General features: G+C 46.6%; 2 protein-coding genes across 3 annotated transcripts in view; one reads left to right on the forward strand and one right to left on the reverse strand.

Moving 5' to 3' along the window:
• LOC109405861 (uncharacterized) overlaps window positions 1-21,065 on the reverse strand; it is a 606,986-nt gene that overhangs the window by 166,831 nt on the left and 419,090 nt on the right. The gene's annotated exons all lie outside the window — the stretch shown is intronic.
• On the forward strand, window positions 14,972-20,978 carry LOC109417082 (uncharacterized). The gene is made up of 3 exons (XM_062855183.1): window positions 14,972-15,011; window positions 15,156-20,128; window positions 20,394-20,978. Exons 1-3 carry the CDS (start codon window positions 14,972-14,974, stop codon window positions 20,976-20,978), a joined length of 5,598 nt encoding a protein of 1,865 aa, XP_062711167.1.

Raw genomic sequence — 21,065 nt, forward strand, 5'->3', positions numbered from 1 at the left:
GGAAAAGTTTCAACCATAACAATTTTAGAGTTATTGCGGTGGAAAATCGCTCAATAAAAGGGATTTTCTTTTTTCGGGCTACATGAGAAAAAAAATCAATGGGGAGATGTAAAATCGTTTCTAGTGACACTTTGCAGTATCTTATAAGAATCATATAACAATTTAAAATATTCACCTGCATCTATCAAAATGATCCCCTTTCAGTTTATGAAAATTATTTCATGACTCGCGATATCATCCTGTCACAAGTTGCATTTATAACATCCAGCAAAAGCGTTTAAGAAATACCATTCTCACGTCACAGGCTTTCATCACCAAGTACCATCGAGTTTGTTTGTCAGGTTAGGTTGGGGTTAGAGAGTGTATGAGCAAATTTAAGTCCATCCTTTTCCACGCCACATTCCACACCGGATCGGCTTTTCAGAAGGCCAGATTGAAGTGGTTTTCACTCCTGCAACCATCTGAGCCGACCGCCCAACAACCGCCCAGCTTCGTCGGCATAGGCTCTTGCAATTCTTCAAGAGTGCCACTTCATTTTTTACCTTCATCTTGAGTCCCTTCGTTGCCCTGCATTGGTGTTGCTGGTTTGATGTGTGGAGTGCGTGGGAGTAGAGGAGAAAGGATTGGTAAAATGATGCTCCTATAGAATACATGAAATATTTACTTTCAGTCCTGAGCACCCACGGTGATGCAGAGAGCCGAACTGAAAGATCACCATCCTGGGCGATTACCAGGCGTCGCCTTCACCTGTGGCCATGTCAAATTTCTGTCGACTTGCTTTATTCGTTGTTGAGGCTTCGCCACCATGAGACTCTGGGTCTTCCTCTGCTGTGATATATCACTGATGGATATATCCTGCTGGATTCCAATCTAACGCTTGCTTGCAGATTTCGTTAACGCTCCTGCGTAGAGTGTGGCCGACCCACCCCCTCTTTCGTTCCCGAATTTCTGTTGCAATCAGTTTTAAAACATCGACGATGGAGCTCCGCGTTGGAGATCCAATTGTGAGGCCACCATGCACGAATTATATACCAAATTTTGGTGCGTCGATTAATCGGATTATGTTTTCATACATTTCTTAAACCCGCATTAGCAGCCCTCGCCTTCTTGATCCGTGCACGTATGTCGATCTTAGTGCTGCCATTAGGCTACCAAGATATTGGAAGCATTCAACATTCTTCACTGCTTGCCCAGCTATCGTTAAGCTGAAAGGGTTGACCGTGTTAACATCCAACGATTTGATCTTGTTGACGTTGATGGTAAGATCGGCCGCCGAGGAGCGATTGGAAAAACCATCGAGCATATCGAAGCGCTATTGACCTAGCAGAGCAACGTCATCAGTCAAGTTAAAGTCATTTAGGTGCTCCATGTTAAATGGGCTGCCACAGCAACCCACGATTTGCTTCACGAACGATCGCACCTACAAGGAACTCGTCGATTACAATGAGGAATAGTAGCGGTAATAGAATACACCCTTGCCTCACTCCAGTAATGACCCGGATGGGATCGGACAAGACACTGTAGTGCAGTACTCTACACGAAAATGCACTGTACTGTCCAGGATCGTTCGGCACGGAATCCTGCTTGATGTCGTCAAAGAGTTGAGTCAATCTTCTCCAGCTCCGACGGATCATGATGAAGTGTTGGTGGCGTGTGGCCGACACTTTAAAATGGTTTCCAAAGTGCTCGGCGTTTCAGCTGGTCAGCCGGCCCAAGCAGCACACAAGTCACAAAGCAGTGTCGACAGCGCAGGTTTTTGGTTATAGAGGAGGCACATTCATGTAATTCTAACTCAAAGGCAGAATAACTTGAAAATGACTCGTTTCTAACCAAAAACCTGCGCTGTCGACACTCCTTTGTGACTTGTGTGCTGCTTGGGGGGTCGGTCAATAGCTGTCCATTCATCTAAGTCCCACTAAGGCAACGTGAGACATCGTAGTGGAGACGGATATCGCCGGTGTTTGCGGTTTTCTCGTCTTCGTCAGCTAGGGAGTCCGCCTACGCTCTTTTGTCCCGTCTTCATGAGCGTTTCACTTCCAACTCGAGAGCCGAATAGCACTAACGGGCTACGGCTTTGGCTCTTCGTGTTTTCGCTCGCTCTATCACGTCTTTGGCGTTCCTTCGCTCCTCTAGCTTCCGCCAGGTATCATCTGTGATCCACCGCTTTCTCCGGGTACGTTGCTCACCCAAGTTATTCTCGCCGGTGGCAATGAAGGCGTTCTTGATGGCCCTCCATAATTTTTTTACGCTTCCAACTTCCGGAATATTCACAGCACGGTTCTCCAGCTTATCGATGAAGGACCTTTTCACCGCAGCGTCTAGTTGTTGGTGTGTGTTGAACCGTCACCAGATTTTCTCCTCCTGTCGATGGCTCCGTGCAATGGGCAGCCGGATCTCGTCGATTTTGAAATGAAGATCGGACACAATGTCGGCGATACGTGTTTTTGGATTTCGGGAACAGTAGGTTGTTGGGCTAGGCTCCCCTGTCCACCGTGATGGGGCTGTCGCCTTAGGTATAGCTTTCGGTGGAGGAGCATTTCATACTTAGCCGCTGGATGCCGAAAAAGATGCTGTTTGAGCCGGTTCACCTCCTTGGTGAACAGACGCTCGGGACGTACCTCCTCAATCCAGCTTAATTCAGTGGACCGCCAATCGGTTCCACGTACCACATTATCCCCGCAATCGAAACAATTGGTGTCAGAATCAGCACTTTTCGCAAGGCATCATTATCTTCACCGTTGTAACTGTTCAAGGAAGATCTGCAGAGGCTGTCAAACTTCGTGATGGCCAGATACCTATACGCTCGCAGGCACCCTGACGGCCAGAACAACTTCGACGCTGAACATGTCGTGTTTCTATTCGATCTGGCAAGCCGATTATAAGATAGGCAGGAGCGCAGGAACACCAAACTTAGGAGCCGTAGGAAGCGCGAGAAAGGCGACGCGCTCGTCATCAAGACAGGAGAGTCCAAGTACTCTGAGACTTGTTGAAGGCCATGCGATGCGACGCCAAGCTCGTGGATCTGTAAGCCGACTAGCGCAGTATTTGACGTACTGGTACGGGTAAAATGATCCCCGTCGTTCGGCAACGGAACACAGTTCTTAAACAGGTAGCCTTGGTACCGCAACCTGTGGCGGACGCAAACAAGTGCGTTAAAGTAGGGAGGCTGATGGTTGGCTGGTCAATATGCCAACTGGCCTTGTATGAGCCAACGGAGGTTTCCTTCAGGTGTCTGTAACCAGGACACAAGTCATGGGACTGTAAAGGCACAAGCTGTGCAGGCAATGCGGCGCCGAAAGCCATGAGGCACAAAGCTGCACGAGTCCACCCACGTGTTTGATTTGTTCCGGGAAATCCGTGAACACAGGCACTCAACGGGTGGACCAAGGTGCCCGGGTTTGAAGAAATCCGTAGTAAACAAAACACAGACCCATACAGAGTATCCACCAGCAACGGCAATTGGGTCGCGAATGTATCCAGTAAAATGGCGGCGATATGGATGACGGGTAAATACCCCGTCTAGGAATTGTGTCTACTACCTATGGACTTCGTGGTTGCCAAAGTAAACGGGTCTTCTTCTGTAGCTGTTATGCGCCTCCGCGGTGGCCGATCGAGCAGTTCACGCAAATGCTGGACCGCTTAACGACCGTGCTAACAGGGCGAAGGCCGGTGGTAATAGCGGGTGACTTCAATGCCTGGGCCGTGGAATGGGGAAGCCGTTTCACGAACCAGCAGGGTAAGATCCTGCCAAAGCCACTAGCCATACAAGATGTCGACCTGGATAATGTCGGTTTCAAGAGTAGCTTTATTCAGAACGGTGCGGAGTCGATTATTGGCGTTACTTTTTGTAGTCCTGGCCTAACAAGTAGTTCGAACTGGAGAGTAGACGATGGCCACACTCACAGCGATCACCTGGTGGGTCGCTACAGTATCGACCACAACAACAACAACAAGCAGCGGGTAGAAGAAGAGGTGGCTAGGACAATGCCAAGTCCTCGAAGGTGGAAGACATCATACTTCGACGAAAGGGTATTTAGGGAGGTGCTTCGCCGTGAACGAAACCTTCTTGGTTTAGAATATGACGAGCTGGTGCTTTCGCGTGCGTGCGATGCGACCATGCCTAGACGAATCTGTCCGAGAAATGGGAGACCACCGGTTTACTGTTGGATTCAAGCGATTGTGGACCTGCGTCGTGCCTGCCTACGGGCTAGGCTAGGCTGCAGTGAGCACGATCTGAGGAAGAGCGAAACGGACGACGAGTGGTGTTCGCCGCTGCTAAAGCCGCACTGAAGACCGAGATAAGGGCAAGCAAAAAGGCCTGCTTCGAGGGTCTCTGTCAGAGTGTCATAACGAATCCGTGTGTGATGCCTACAGGATCGTGATGGCCAAGACGAGAAGTGTAATGGCTCCTACATAGCAATCTCCAAAGATGTTGGAGGGGATCATCGAAGGGCTTTTCCTTACCATTATCCTAGTCCTTGGCTCCTTTCGTAGGACAGCCGGGGACTGGGGCTGGCGATGAGGAGAGGGTCACCGATGTGGAACTTACTACGCTAATGGCAAAGTCCCCTAGCGTAAGTAAGGCTCCAGGTCCAGACAGAGTTCCGAACCTAGCCTTAAGAGTAGCTATTGCAGAGGCTTCCGGGATGTTCGGGTCTGCTTTGCCTGGACGAGGGAGTTTTCCCAGAGAGAGGTTTGAAAACGGCAGAACCTGGCGGGGAAATCACCCGGAGATCCGTCGCCATATAGACCAACATGCGTGATCGACACGGCGGGGAAGGTGCTCGAAAAGATCATCCTTACCAAGAGTGTAAATGGTCTCTCGAGCAACCAGATCGGCTTTCAGAAGAGTCTGTAGACGTTATTCTGTCGGTAACAAAAACATCCGAGCGTAAGAGGAGGAGGATTCGCTACTGTGCAGTAGTGGTTCTGGCAGTAAGGAATGCGTTCAATAGCGCCATATGGGCGGCTATTGCCGATGCGCTCCTGCATCTGGAGGTACCCCAGAATCGAGTAATAGTTTATGACACGGAGGTGGGTCGGAAGTGCTATCCCATAACCTCGGAAGTCCCGCAATCTTTCATCCTGGGTCTGGTGTTATGGAATGTCATGTACTACGAGATGTTGAGGTTAGAGTTCCCGGTGGGGCTTGAGATAGTCGGGTTAGCTGACGACATTATGCTGGCGATCTACGGTGAATCGTTCGAAGAAGTGGAATTGACGCCCTCTAGTTCTAGGTAGTAATGTGACGATAGAATCCCCAAATTCGAGGTGGTGGAAGAACTCGTCAATCTCGGATCCTTACTGACAGCTGACAACAATGTCAGTCGTGAAATACGAAGGCGCATCATCACTGGAAGTCGTACCTACTACCGGCTCCAGAAGAAGCTGTGGTCTAAAAAGATTCACCCACGCACCAAATGCGCCATATACAAAACGCTAACAAGACCAGTGGTTCTCTACGGACACGAGGCATGAACCATGCACGAAGAGGACCTGCAAGCACTCGGAATTTTCGAGCAACGCGTGCTAAAGACGATCTTCGGCGGTGTGCAGGAGAACGGTGTGTTGCGGAGAAGGATGAATCACGAGCTCGCTCCACTTTAGGGCGAACCCAGCATCCAGAAGGTGGCCAAAGTCGGAAGGATACGGTGGGAGGGCATGTTGCAAGAATGCCGGACAACAACCCTGCAAAGCTGGTGTTTGCAACTGATCCGGTTGTCACAAGAAGGCGTGGAGCGCAGTGAGCACGATGGGCAGACCGTTGGAGCGTGACTTGGCGAGCATTGGGCGCGACCGAGGATGGAGAGCGGCAGCCACAAATCGAGTATTGTGGCGTACTATTGTTGGTTAGTATGTCTTGTCTTAAATGTGATGTTGAACAAATAAATGTATGTAGATAATCTTCTAATCGTCACAAAAACCTTTTTCCACTGAAAATAACTCGTAACATAACATGAAACGATATTTGCTCATATAAAGAGGTGCAGCCGGTGTAACATTTGCTTTTTTGACGCCTGGGCAGCCGCTGGAGAAGCAAACAACAGCTAACCATCCGACCCTTGTAGCCAACGAGCCATTCTACCATGCATGGACCGCCAAAGCAAGAAGGATTGAGGAGATGAAAATTCTTTTGAAATTTACCACCGGCAGGGTATGAACCCACCACGGAAAGAATGCAGCCACCAGACGAGTGGAGGCTCTAAGAATGCAGGATTTGCCCTGGTTGCTACGAAGAACGAAGAACAAAATGTGCAACAGCAGTTCTGGTTGTGGTTTAAATTAAAATGCCATTTTTAAAGTCAAAACCACACTGTTGGATTCCGCAGCTATTTGGATTGCAACAGTTTGATGTGAAATAACTTCTATATTTTCTATTTTGAAAGAAACTCATTATAATGGTGTATGAAGAACACAGTAAATCTAGGATCTTCTTCGATTCCACGAAAAAAATTGGTGATTCATCTTGTGCAGTAGCAGTAGGTGTAATATGTAGTGCATAGAAAAACATGAAACATATTTTTTTGAAGAGATTCACGATTGCAGAGTTAGATGCCCCAAGCTGAAACTGGGAAAAAAATCGCGTGGAAACATGCAAAGCATCGTTTCCCCTGAAGACATACTCTTCGATCCAGCAATGCTCCATCATTAAGGCGCAGATCTACCATCATCGCCGGCCCCACTCATTACGTTCAACACGCGTCACGAGACTCTCTCTCCCCCTTCGCTGCGGGCATGGTAACTCAATCAACGCAAATTTTATTATTTTGATAGTAGGCACCAAAACCAGCACTTGGCACAGCCTCCAACACATCATCTCTAACATTTTGCAAGCATCTGCCCGTTTTTCCGAGATTGCCAATACACACGCACAGATGACGATGAGGACGATGATGATGATGTCGATGGTGCTTTGGATCGAATGCGATATGGAACAACCATTCCGGAAAACCGCTTCCAGCACTTTTAGGATTTTCAAATGAGAATCCATTCACCGCTTCGTCGCTTCCGTGCTTCACCCCAGCTCAGTGCTATCGACAGACTTTTTTTTAGGAAAAGTGCGTAATTGAAATACGGTCGGATAACGTTGATGCCGATGATGGTGGAGCGGTAGTGAGATGGTAATCACTGCGGAATGGGCTTCTCCTTCCACTGGGATGGCAAGCTCCGCTAAAACACTGGTCTTGCAGATTCGCCAACTTGGAAATTTTCTCGTGTGGACAAATAGGGATCCACTTGTTAAAGCAGACTAAAGTAAATACACACCAGACGACATGGGTATTGGGTATAGGGTATGTTTGACAGGCAGGTATCTGAATCTTGAAAATTCGATTTCACCCCTTCACCCGGTTGCTCCGGAGGTATGGTCGGGCATAGTAAACGACATGCAGCTATGATTTATGAGAGAGTTGAGACAATATGCAGCTTCCGGTTGGAAGTTTTTCTTCTGTCATGCCCTGCCATGAGCTACAACATTGACGAGGATGTTTTGCAATCCGGCGGAGATCAAAAACTGTCTCTGGCTCTGAATCTGTGGGGATAGCCAACGGAGCGAATGGGGAAAGAAACTTTGATTTTTAGAACGTTCCCTGGATGTATACGCAAATCGCTCGCAGCAGGTTCTGCTTCGTTACGAGCGGAAATGTAGCAAGGAAAGACACATCCACTTCGCTCGTTCTGATGTGTTTCGATCGCTGCAGGATATTGGTAGCTCAGCTGGATCATCCATCTAATTTTACTTGTGCATATGTTTAAGAGTCGTTATTTCTCTTGAAATTGGAGAACAGATTGATTTAAAGCGTAATGTAACGACATGGATCCTAGATTGTTTATTAAAGTTTCTAGTAAAACATTTTTAATATGGACACTGTTGTCCTTCTGACTTCAGCTAGATTGAGGAGGTACGTCTCGAGCGCCTGTTCACCAAGGAGGTGCGGCTCAAACAGCGTCTGTTCTGGCATCCAGCGGCTGAGTATGAAATGCTCTTCCTTTTTTAAAAATTATACCAAATTACCCCAAAAGCCACAATTTAAGAAACAAATTTTCAGTATAAAACGCCTGCAGTAGAAAAATTTTTGGCTGCGCCGCTATTTTTCAGCTACAACTCAAATTTTATGTTCATGACATCATTTTTCACGAAATATGTGAGTGTCGAATAAAAAAACCTATCATTGATGGTCGAAAAATCCTTTCCACAGTAAATTTCTGGCTACATCACTGTCCCCATAAAATAAATTGGTTTCGTTCATCTAATTCAATTTTTTTTCTATAAAATTTCATTGGGTCCCAGATGTTTTGACATTTCTTAAAGGGGGTCGCCACCTGAAAAAGGTTGGGAACCCCTGGTTTAGAATGTCGATCTATTCACATGTTTCAGGTGATTTTCTACCGGAATACTACTAGTGCATGTTGATTTTCTCGGTCTAGGGTCAATCTAAACGGCTAGTTTTGGATAACCCCACGTTTCGGCTGGCTTTTTTGGCCTTCATCAAGGTTGATGGTTGACTGATTTTTCCCGTGATAAAGTTCAAAAAAAGCCGGCCGAAACGTCCAGACAGAGAAAGCTAATATCTGTACACTATTCTCACTGCAAGGGGCAACAACCTTCTCAATGAGACGCTCGATATCAGACTGCAAAAGCTATGAAGCATTGACGCATAAACGCAATCAACGTCATCTAAACTTTGCTTGACGGTGGCGGAAAATGATGCAGCGATAATGGTGCTTCACCATGAATGCACCACCGTCATCAGCTCATTCATTCTTCCTACACACAACGTCAATCAATCGAAAGCCAATCGTCAGCAAATTTACCTCTCTATCTAGGTAGGTACCAACTGCATAACGAAGCTGATCAAAATTGGCATCTTTCGCTAAGGCGACAAAAGACCGTCATCAGGATCAGATGCACGCGGTATTCAAAAGCGAAAAGTGGGGTGGAAAGCGCTTCTTAAACTAAAACTCTACAATGTCATCTGCTGATGCAAGAGCGCTGTTGAAATTTTTGACAGTATTTCAGCAAAGAACTATTTGGCGTCCTTAATCATGAAATTTAGTGACGGATGGGTATTTTTACCCAAAAGGCTCAAATCCCGTTCTTGATCTCCACCCATCAATCGGCTCCTGCAGATTGGATTGGGTGGATTACGGTCGACGCCCGTCCGTCAAACACCATTATTGACAAGGGTGCTGGGAAATATTCTAATTATCGAGAAAATTAACACAAATCCGTCCTCGATAGTATAAATACCAGCTTTTGGACCACCTTCGAACCAGTTTCCGTTCCATTTTCCCGCATCGAAAAGGTCATAAAGCTCCTGAACCGAACGTAAGCCACGGTGAGGCTGCCGCGTGGAACACGTAATAAACGCGATAAATGGACCGCTTTTTCCATCACACCGTATTTCCATGAGCCCATGTGGTGGGACATTCAATTTCCTCTATTAATTGTTTGGCTTTGCAAAATGAGTTTAATAACTGACCATGCTGTGCCGGCCCTCCATTCCGGATTATGACGCTGGCCGTTAGAGTTGCCCATCCGGCGGATGCGCCCGAAGGGGGCAACGATTGTTTATGACGCTTCGATGAATTAATTTAATTATGAAACGTTTTCCCTTGTTTATCCGCATTCTAACGGTTGGGTTCCTGTTTGAAAACAAACAACCCGCAAAAAAATCAACGTGTGTATGTAAATGCACTTATAATGCAGTCTGGCAGTCGCTTAGATTTATGTTCCATTTTTTCTGCACTTCTATCTCCTTTTTTCGGAGTTGGGCGGAAACACTGTGTGGTCGTTAAATTTTTATGAACATCAAAATGTACGGTGGATCGCGTTTCGGTGACAGCGCCACTGGAGTACAATTTCAATTTTACGTTTGACTGTCCTCAAGCCAACCACAGTTATGCCATAATTCAAAGCCGTAAAACGCTCTGATGAATGGGAAGGTTTCCGAGAGCAAGAGCCTATCAGCCGTACCGTATAGAGCTTGGCCAATCTAAACCGTTGACTAATTCTGCCAACTCTTTCCCATAATCACACATCTGACAAACTGTGAGAATATTTATGATCGCTGGACTACTGTCTAGTTTGCTAGATATTCGTCGACAAAACTGTATTATTTGAAAATCGTTAACTACAGAGAACTATTTGGTCCGCGTACTGTTTACTCTTATCAGTATCAGGTAGCATCATTAGCATTAAGCGAGTCGCACAAATTCGTAGGTGGTACAGTCCTAGACCGCTGTTATGAGGGTTGCCTCCTTCTCGTCCGAACCAAAGCACAAAGAATTGGGACTAATCTCTGACTCTTAGACAAGACTGACGCAATCCTCCAATGGTCGAGCACTGTCCTGGCCACGTCCTTGCGACTGCTGAGGAATGGGAAAGGATGGTTAGTTTTGGACATCTATGAAAAATGTAGACAACTCTACGATCTCTCAGGCCTAGGTGTCACGGGAATTCGGAAATTGTTAGTGGAAGGGTAAACTCCAAAGGATACGCTTGGTTAACGTTCAGGCACACCATTGTTAGACTGCTTCGAATCAGTTGTCTGCCCAATCCATCCTGGATTCCTCGTAATCTTGTTGGTATTTGGTTGAATTACTAGATTCTTCGGTTGATAATCTGAAATATAAAATAATATTAACATCGTACGTGAAATAAGCTACATATTAGTGATACGTACGCCACAGTTACATATTTTTAAAATATTATTTATATCGTACGATACATTTGCCTGAATCCTGCTGAAATAAAATGTTAATTAACAGTACATTGAAACACAAATACTACAAAACACAAGGAAAAGAGCATCAATCTTTGATCTTGGAATATTAAAAAAATACGTTAAATATCAAGATCAAAATTTGATTTGGTAGATCTTACACCGCAACGCACCATTCTAAGGTGATCTACCCACGTTACGGGGTATCAGTATCAGGTAGCATCAGCTTCAAAAACGGGTTTGCAATAGAAAACCGATTATATTGGATGTCAGAATGTCGTAAAACTTGGTGATTTGGTTGTGCATTCGCTAATGCGGGTCTAAATTTTTATATTTTGTCTCACAGGGCCACCGTGAGCACATCATAAGCAGGCTGCTGACCTCTGCCCAGGTCCAATTTCTACCGAGCTCCCTAATCTCCTAGTTGATGCAGCGTCGCCGTACTTGGGTCCGCCTCTGCTGTGATATCCTTTCAGATTCCAATCCAGCCCTTTGGTAGTGTTTGACTTATCGTAAATTAATATTAATTTACGTTCTGGATTTTTTTGTTGATATTGGGTTCTAAAGGCATCAATGGCTCAGAATACGAGATTCAATGAATCTCAGAGCCAGTTACACCTTCTCTACTGATATGCATCATGTCTCGCTGGCACTGGTTTTACATTGGAATTCATAATTCTAATATTAATCATGTGTTTGGCTCCCGCAAAAGCACCCCTAGCATTGGTTCCACCGTCAGAATCTGTCTTCCTACCCAGATATAGAATGTTGTTTGGTTGTAACGATTGGTAGTACCTCGTCAGCAGATTTTGACACGATCTAGTGTAGCTTTCGTCTATTTGTTTGAATTCTATTCAGGAAAGTGTTTTATGTTTCTGGTGATTCGAGAAGTTTGTTTCTATATGTTTCTACTTTTACGAGATTCTCCGTCGTAGACAGGTCACCCGAAAAGGATGCAGCTAACAATAGCAGCCACCAACACCCTGCAGAATTCCTCACCGGATGGCCTGTAAATGGAGAGAGACGGTGGCAGCGAAAAGAGGTCTTGGATCTTGGATCCGAGAATGGCTTCTCCGGAGTGCTCACTGATGAAAGCGACGATGGACGGTGAGAAAACACCGTAAGGGTTTCGGGAGATCTATCTAGAATAGTATGTCCCCATAGCAGCCCAAGAATGTAATCGATCTCTCCAAAATTTTGTTAGACGGAGTACGTAGCGGTGAAACACATTTGTTCGTGCAATCCTGTGTATTCACGATCAAACCGAGTTTCTAACATGAATTACTTTACTCAAAATTATGTTTAAAGTAACAGAGAAATATATTTCAGCTAAAAGCATCACGCTAAAAAGAAACGGTATGTTGTGATTCCCGAACAACCGAATACTTGGTTGTTATAATGTTTGTTATGTTGCCTGTTTATTCAACCAAAATGAGAACAAATTTATTTAAGGACAAGGTATTTGGAGTGCATAGCTCAAAATTTCTAGAGCACCGTCTTTTAGAACCGTTGAACGGATTTGGATGAAAATGCATCACGCTAATTGTTCAGTGGTCGTCAACAGCGTGAAGCATTTTAATCCAAATCCGTTTAACGGTTCTAAAAAAAAACGGTGCTCTAGAAATTTTGAGCAATGTACTCCAAATTCCTTGTCCTTAATTATTCTTGATATCAGATACACAGTATGTTATCTGGCTGTTATGAAACTTTGCTTGGGTAGATGGGAATACCTTCGAGGTGATGGAGGACTTCATTAAATTTTATAGCTCGTCCTCGCGTCGGCAGACAACAACGTTAGTCGTGAAATACAAAGGCGCATCATGTTAGTCGGGTCTATTATAGGCTCCATAAGAACCTGCGGTCGAAAACGATTCACTTGCGCACCAAATGCACGTTGTACTAAACGCTAAGAAGATCGGAGGTTCTCTTCGGACACGAGGCCTGGACTATGCTCGAAGAGAACATGCAAACACTCGAAGTGGTCATGCGTCGGGTACTATCTTTGACGGTGTGGCAACGAAGGATAAACCACGAGCTCGCTGCACTCTACGGTAAATCTAGCATCCGGAAGGTGGCAAAAGCTGGAAGGATACGATGAAAAGTGCATATTGTGTGAATTCTGATTAACAACCCGGCAATACGTTTGCAACCCCGCAATAATGTTTGCAAGAGATCCGGGTGGTACAAGAAGACCTGGATGGCAGCGTGCAAGGTGGGCGGATCAGGTGAAAAGAGATCTGATGAGCGTTGGTCGTGACCGAGGTTGGAGATTTATTGACAGTCATGAACCGTGTATTATGGATAAATATTTATTCATTTATTTATTTCTCTTTACATGAACAGACAATTAAGTCCGAATTCTTCCTCGAATTGTGTCAGCCAAAAACATAGCCCTAAAGATATTTCGACGCCTCTGGAGAGTATCCAACTGGATCAAACGACATCTACTCTAATAGCTCGATAGTTTGAACGAATCCTGCCATGGAAGTCGACGGAGAGTAGAACGTTTTGAAGCGGCGCTGAACCGGTTCGATCCCAATCAACATGACTTGTTTCAAAGCCAGTACCAACAACATCAGTGCAATGTATTCACTGTTCGTATTAAGGACAACAGAACATAATTGCTTCTTCTTTGAAACGCAAAAAGCGCAGATTCCAGTGAATCAAAATCCAACCATCGCGCAACTATAACGACAATGTCGCAACTTGAATTTGTTGCGACATTCTACCCAATGCGACATATGTTTGTCCCAACTTGAACAGAATAGGACAAAAATCGTGCACCACGAGTTTAGAGATTGTTATGGCTTGCATTGTGATTTTCGAGTGGTAGCTTCGAGTCGGTAAAGATTGCAACGCTGCTGAAGAGGTATCATCAAAAAGTTTCGATTTTAGGTTGGTAATAATTGATTATTCACGAGATTAAAAGTACGCAATAAATTCAGGCTCCGTTTTGTCTGCAACAAAAATTTTCGAGATCTTGTCATTATCTGTTACCAGTTGGGATAAAGAGTAATCGCCGCGTCTTCTTTGTTGCTTGTTTTGTGCCTCTTTTGACAATTGTAACCTTAGCTGATAGCTAGTTACAGACGTTTCTTCGATCACCTTTCTTGTGAACGGGAAACATAACGGCGGTTTGACAAGGACAAGGCTCTTCCTTTTCTTCGTCTTCTTTGTGGCTCTACGTTCCCATTGGAACCTGGCCTGCCTTATCTTCAACTTAGTGTTCTTTAAGCACTTCCACAGTCAGGTCAGGTGGAACCTTGTTTTTGAGGTTGCAAAGCAGGTCACGCAGAATATTCTCACTTTTGTGAACCAGGTCGGTGGAGCGTGACTTTTATCGGTTTCGTTATTTTAAGATAGAATGGCAGGCTGACTCTATTGACTTCTCTGGTGTCCAACTGTAGGGTAGTTATACCGTCGCGATGTGTTTTGCGCTTGTGTTTCCAAATGATTTTATCCACAAAAGGCCTGTCGTACCGATTCATTTCATCTGCTGAATAAATCCGGTCTTTCTCTTCTTCGAACTCTTCCTTCGCCATGGGTACGTTGAACAACCGGTGTGACGTCATATCGGACAGTCCGCACCTACCATATGAACACCCTGCTCCGAACGGTGTCGATATAATGGACAGCCAGCGTGACATTGTCCACTGACCACTGACGTCTCCATAAACAATAGGTAGCTAGAAAGCGAGATAGATTAAAATGCTGAATCATATAAGTGAACCGAAGTGCGTATAAACTATTGCTTTTTTATTAGATATAATTTATTGCACCTAGTAATCAACTAGTGGTGGAGTAATGTATGAACAGATATAGTGCATTTGTGGCTTAATACTAATAAGTTTTGTTCATCACAGATTATTATTAGCATTTGGTGTACGGTTGAGTATTTACCAAATATTTTCTATTCTACAATTTATTATTCTAAGCTCAAGGGTAAGAATTAAAACCTAACATGCAGTGAATTTGTTAAAAACTATCCTAAATTTGTTAAAATAATATATACATGCACATGCAATTTGCCTCTACTAGGAGGAGAAACCATCGGGGAGATTGGCAGTAGATGATATAAGGAGGCACTAAACGTAAGATTATTGTTATCATCCAAATCGCATAATACTAATTATAATTTCATTAAAGGAAATTTTAACCAACCAAAAACTCCTGTGGTGGTTTAACGTTTCGGAAATCCCCTCCAGTTGGCGCGGCCAACATATTAAAATTTCGTTTACCCCGGAACGATGTCGGATCCAGGTATGGATGCTGCGAAGAAGACCAAAGGTAAGCAGCAGAAGTCTCCTCCTAGTATAAGGTCAGTAAATAAAGAACCCCCCAAAGACCCGTCTAAACAGACCCAGAACAAAGCCTCAAAAAGCGACATCGTCGCCAGTTCGACCTCTAAACCTCTAAATCCCCTTAAATCAGACCCTCAAGCCACCATTTCGGCTGAAAAAAGTTGTGCGTTATGCGAAAACCCGGTCAATGAGCGTATGGTGCAATGCAATACATGTGACGTGTGGCATCATTTCTCGTGCGTGGGTGTTTCCGAGGATATCAAGGGCTACAATTGGACCTGCTTGAAATGCGATACCGCGAAGGCAGCCAAAGGTGCGATTCCACGGAAGATGATGACGCGAGCTGCAGCTGCAAAAGGTACAAAGAAGGCGAATCGGAAGGAGGGGCAGATAGATGGAGAGAACGAGCAGACGAAAGAGGCCGATGAGCTAGCCGGTGCAGTCGGAGGGCCAGCTCCAAGCTTGAAAGCGAGCCGGGCCGGTTCCGTAGTTTCAGCAGCATCACGAAAGTCAGCAAAAGCTCGTTTGGACGTGGAACTGCAGCAGATCAAAGCTGAGGAGGAGTTGATGCGAGAAGAAATGCAACGCAAGCGAGAATTGGCGAAGAAGAAGTTTGAAGTTCTGAAGGAGATGGCAGACTTGGAAGGTAGTGTCGGATCTGTCGTCGATCAGCCGAATGCGGTCAATAAGGTGGAACACTGGCTGAAGCATCATAACGAACTCCGTGAAAAGGACAAGCAGTCGTTGCACAAGGTGGATGATTGCGAAGACGATGGGGAAGCAGAATCTTCAACCGAACATTCAACGTCTGATAGCGGATCGGACAGCGAGGAAGAAGTGTCGTCTGACGAAGAGGTTGAACATGAAGCCAGTGAAAAGGAAGTGCAATGCGGCGAAGAGTCTGAACGGCGAATACATCATCGTCCGAAGAAGACCGTGTGCCGGAAAACCCTGGAGGGTAAAAGCAACAAACGATCCGAAACAGGGCGGCCACAATCGTTGCGGAGTGATAGAAGACTGTCCAGGGATGAGTTAGCAGCCCGTCAAGTCGTTCCACGCGAGCTGCCGAAATTTAGTGGAAATCCGGAAGAATGGCCAATGTTCTTGTCCACTTACGAGGATACTACGGCCATGTGTGGATACACGGAAGCGGAAAATATGATTCGTCTGAGGAATTGCTTGAAGGGAGACGCGTTCAATGCTGTACGAAGTTTTTTGATGCGGCCTGAAACTGTGGAAAGGGCTGTAAGTGCGTTAAAGTTGCGGTTCGGTAGACCAGAGACAATCATCGAGTTTTTGAAGGAGAAAATCATGGCGATGCCGATCATCCGACCGGACGCGATGGACAAGCTGGTCGACTTTGCATTGGAGGTGCAAAACCTTTGCGCCACAATCGAAACTTGCGGAGAGAAGCAGTACATGTGTGATACAACTCTGCTGAAGGAGTTCGAGAAGAAGTTGCCGCCGCAAATCAGACTAGATTGGGCGCGATACAAAAGGCAGTTGCGCAAAGTGAAGCTTTCGAAGTTTAGCCGATGGATATACAACCTAGCAGAGGACGTGAACGTGGTTTTCGAGCCGCAGTACCGTGGAAGCAAAACGCAGGAGTTCAGAGCAGTTCGTAAGGAGAAATACGTTAACACTCACGCAGAAGTTCCAGTCAAGGAAAGAAGTCAGCCAGCTCGGACAACGCAGCAGTCAGCAATCGTAGGAAGCGGAGATAACAAACCCTGTCCGGCCTGCAAAGGCGATTGCAAATGCCTGGCGAAATGCAAGAGGTTCCTGGAGTTGTCTTATGAGTCGAAATGGGCGACCGTTCGTGGTTTCAATTTCTGCCGCAAGTGTCTTCGGCAGCACAAAGGTGGCTGTAATTCTGGAGAATGTGGGAAGAACGGTTGCACCTTCAAGCATCACGTATTGCTTCACAAGGATTTCGCTGCACCCGCTACAACCAGCAAAGACACGTCCAACGTAGGCGGATCTCCAAAGCAGAATGAAGAACGCAATGTCAACACGCATCGATCGGATACGGGTCCAGGTTCGTTTCGCTATTTGCCGGTGACTCTGTTTGGCGACGGAGTACAAGTCAGCTGTCACGCCTTCTTAGACGACGGATCGGAGTTAACTCTCATCGATCAGCAGCTTGCGGAGGACCTGAAGCTCTTTGGAACGGTTCTTCCCCTCTGTCTGAAATGGACGGGAGGAACGCATCGCTACGAGTCCGACTCTCAGAGCATCGACGTTGAAATTAGCGGAAAGGATGGAAGGCGAACGCTGCTTCAGGGTGTAAGAACGGTAGAGGAGCTACAATTACCCTTCCAGTCCCTGGACATGGGCCTACTAGCGGAGAAACCTGGATATCTACGTGGTTTACCCGTGGACTCGTACTGTAACATCCGTCCACGGATACTGATTGGGCTGAAACATGCAAACCTCATGCTGGTGCGGAAGAGTCGTGAGGGCAAGATGGGCGAGCCAATCGCTGTCAAAACCAATTTGGGATGGACTGTATATGGAGGCTGGACATCTCAGAACTCTTCGAGTACGGCCAGTCATACGTACCACATCTGCTCGTGCAACGAACAAAGCCTGACGCATCTAAATCAAATGGTCAAAAATTACATTTCCATCGACAGTTTAGTAGTACAGCCAAAAGCCTTTGGAAGGCTTTCCAAAGAAGATGAACGCGCTATGGCTCTTTTGGAATCCCGCACACATTTCAACGGAGAACGCTACGAAACGGGCTTGTTGTGGCGCTCTGATAAAATTCGACTTCCGGACAACAAGGTAGTTGCAATCCGTCGTTGGCGGTGCTTGGAGAAGCGCATGGAGAAGGACACAGAGTTGGCGAGCATCCTGCACGAAAAGATTGCGGAGTACCGATCGAAAAACTACATTCGCAAGCTTACATCGGAGGAGCTGTCAACCAAGCATGAGCGGGAATGGTATTTGCCCATATTTCCGGTTTACAACCCGAACAAGCCAGGAAAGGTCCGGATTGTATGGGACGCCGCTGCCCAAGCATTCGGCATTTCTTTGAATTCGGCGCTTCTTACCGGTCCAGATCAGTTGGCGTCACTTGTGGGCATCATGTACCAGTTCCGTGAACATCGAATAGGCGTATGTGCCGACATCCGCGAGATGTTCCACCAGGTCGGAATCGTTCCTGAAGACCAGCATTGCCAACGTTTCCTGTGGCGTGACCGCGACAAACAAGGTGAACCGGACACGTACGTTATGCAGGTAATGACTTTCGGCGCGAGCTGTTCTCCTGCCGCAGCTCAATTTGTGAAAAACAGAAACGCCGAAAGGTTTGAAGAAGAACATCCAGCAGCGGTGATGATCATCAAAAAACGGCATTACGTGGATGACATGGTGTTTAGCGTTGAAACAGAGTCGGAAGCAGTCACGCTCGCTGAGTCTGTGCGTTTTATCCACATGCAAGGCGGATTTGAAATCCGCAATTGGATTTCCAACTCTCCGTTAGTTCTTTCTTCAATGAATGGAGGCGAGTCGTCAGAAAAGGACTTGAACATATCAGCCGAGTTGTCGAGTCAGAAAATCCTCGGTATGTGGTGGGATACGAAGGACGATGTGTTCAAATACAAAATCTGCTGGACGAGATTTGATACGGCGCTGCTTGATGGAAGTCGTTGCCCTACTAAACGGGAGATTCTTCGAACGCTGATGACCATTTACGACCCTCTAGGTCTCATCGACCACTTCCTGGTCCTGCTAAAGATATTGCTTCAGGAGGTGTGGCGTGCTAATGTAGATTGGGACGAACAAATTCCTGATAACCTATTCGAGAAGTGGCGTGACTGGTTGCGGTTGCTGCCGGAGCTAGAGAAACTACGGATTCCTAGGTGTTACCGGCAAGTAGTCTCGTCGTTAGAAGCTGCTTCCATCGAAATGCACGTATTCGTTGATGCAAGCGAAAGTGCGATGTCAGCAGTTGTGTTCTTGAGACTCGTAGAAGGAGATCAAGTGGAATGCTCGCTGATTGCTGGGAAAACTCGCGTCGCACCGTTGAAGTACACCTCCATCCCACGGCTGGAACTACAAGCTGCAGTTCTTGGTTGTAGATTGGCGAAAAGCGTTACCGAGAACCTGACGATGAACGTCTCAACGTGTACGTATTGGACTGACTCCCGAAACGTCCTATGTTGGTTAAGAGCCGACCATAAGCGGTACAGCGCGTTCGTCGGATCGAGGATCAGCGAAATTCAAGAGTCGACAGATGTCCGAGAATGGAGATGGGTTCCGACTCGATCCAACGTTGCTGATGATGGGACCAGGTGGCGAGACCGACCCGATTTGTCAGCGGATAGCAGGTGGTTCAAAGGTCCTGAGTTCCTGATGCAAGCAGAAGAAGACTGGCCTACACTTCCGCTGAAATCGCTTTCGACGGATGAAGAAATAAGACCCAGCGTGTTGCTCCACTTCAAAGTTCCTGAACCGGCAATCGATGTAGGAAGATATTCAAGTTGGCGACGATTACTAGCGGTGACGGGCTATGTTCTTCGATTTTGCTCAAATCTTCAGCGCAGACGTAGCAAGGAGTCAATCACTATTGGACCGTTGACCAGCGAAGAACTGCGAGGAGCGGAAGAATACCATTACCGGCAAGCGCAACGAGATGTGTATCCGGACGAAGTCGCAGCATTGGAAGCAAAAGAAGATACAGCCAAGCGTATTTCAAAGGCGAGCCCACTCTATAAGTTAAGCCCATTCGTTGACGATTTTGGCGTAATGAGGATGAAGGGCAGAACTACAGTGTGTGCGTATCTGCACAGTGACGCAAAGAATCCGGTTATTCTACCACCAAAACACCCAGTAACAACACTAGTCTTGATACATTACCACGAGAAGTACCTGCACCGTAACTACGAAATTGCAGTTAACGAAGTTCGCCAGAAGTACAGCATCTTTCGCCTAAGACAAGCCCTCGCTGCGATCCGTAGAAACTGTCAGTGGTGCAAAAATCGAGACGCTCTGCCTCAACCACCGGAAATGGCAGATCTTCCTGCGGCCAGACTGTCTGCGTACACGAGGCCATTCGCACACGTAGGGGTGGATTATTTTGGTCCGATTGAGGTAACGGTAGGTCGAAGGGTCGAGAAAAGATGGGGGGTTCTACTGACTTGTCTGACGGTAAGAGCCGTCCATATCGAGGTAGCTCACTCCTTGACAACAAGTTCCTGCATAATGGCTTTGAGGAACGGCGCGAAGAGGTATACCTGTCAGCTACTATAGTGACAGAGGTACGAATTTTGTGGGCGCAAACCGGGAGCTTCAGGAAGCACTTGAAGCGGTTGACCAAAATCAGCTGATGCGAGAGTTCGTAACCTCATCTACTGCGTGGCAGTTCAACCCGCCGGCCTCGCCCCATATGGGAGGCAGTTGGGAGAGGCTCATACAATCGGTTAAGCGGAACCTGATCGAAGTTCTACATGCCCGGCGACCTTCCGATGAAGAACTGCGAAACGCGTTGACGGAAATAGAAGGAGTTCTGAATGCGCGCCCTCTTACTCACGTGCCAATTGATGACGAGGCGGCACCAGCATTAACACCCAATCACTTTCTGTTGGGATCATCCGACGGTTCAAAACCGTTGTCCCTGGTTGATGCAGATACTGCGGCATTGCGGAGAGGTCATCCGACTTCCCAGTGGTTGGCAAATCTCTTCTGGAAACGCTGGGTAAGGGATTACCTTCCCGACATAACACGGCGTACGAAATGGCATGAGCAGGTGAAACCTCTGCAGGTAGGTGACGTGGTAGTAATTGTGGATCACGAGCACCCCAGAAACTGTTGGCCCAAGGGACGGGTCATTGGAGTAACCACCAGTGGAGGGCAAACTCGCAAGGCTACCGTGCAAACCGTTGGTGGGATCTACGAGCGACCAACCGTGAAGCTCGCGGTGTTAGATGTTCGGCGCGCGGAGGAGTAAGCGGAACCGGAAGACCTGGTCCGCGTACCGGGGGGGAGTGTGACGTCATATCGGACAGTCCGCACCTACCATATGAACACCCTGCTC

Source organism: Aedes albopictus, chromosome 3 (assembly GCF_035046485.1).
Source record: "Aedes albopictus strain Foshan chromosome 3, AalbF5, whole genome shotgun sequence".
In the NCBI taxonomy this organism is placed as follows: domain Eukaryota; kingdom Metazoa; phylum Arthropoda; class Insecta; order Diptera; family Culicidae; genus Aedes; species Aedes albopictus.

Excerpts from the sequence above, each read along its gene's own strand:
- LOC109417082 (XM_062855183.1), top strand. The coding sequence starts at position 14,972 with ATGTCGGATCCAGGTATGGATGCTGCGAAGAAGACCAAAG. Across the intron at positions 15,012-15,155 it reads TGCTGCGAAGAAGACCAAAG|ACCCTCAAGCCACCATTTCG; the intron begins GTAAGCAGCAGA and ends CCCTTAAATCAG. Across the intron at positions 20,129-20,393 it reads TTGGTCCGATTGAGGTAACG|TTCAACCCGCCGGCCTCGCC; the intron begins GTAGGTCGAAGG and ends ACTGCGTGGCAG.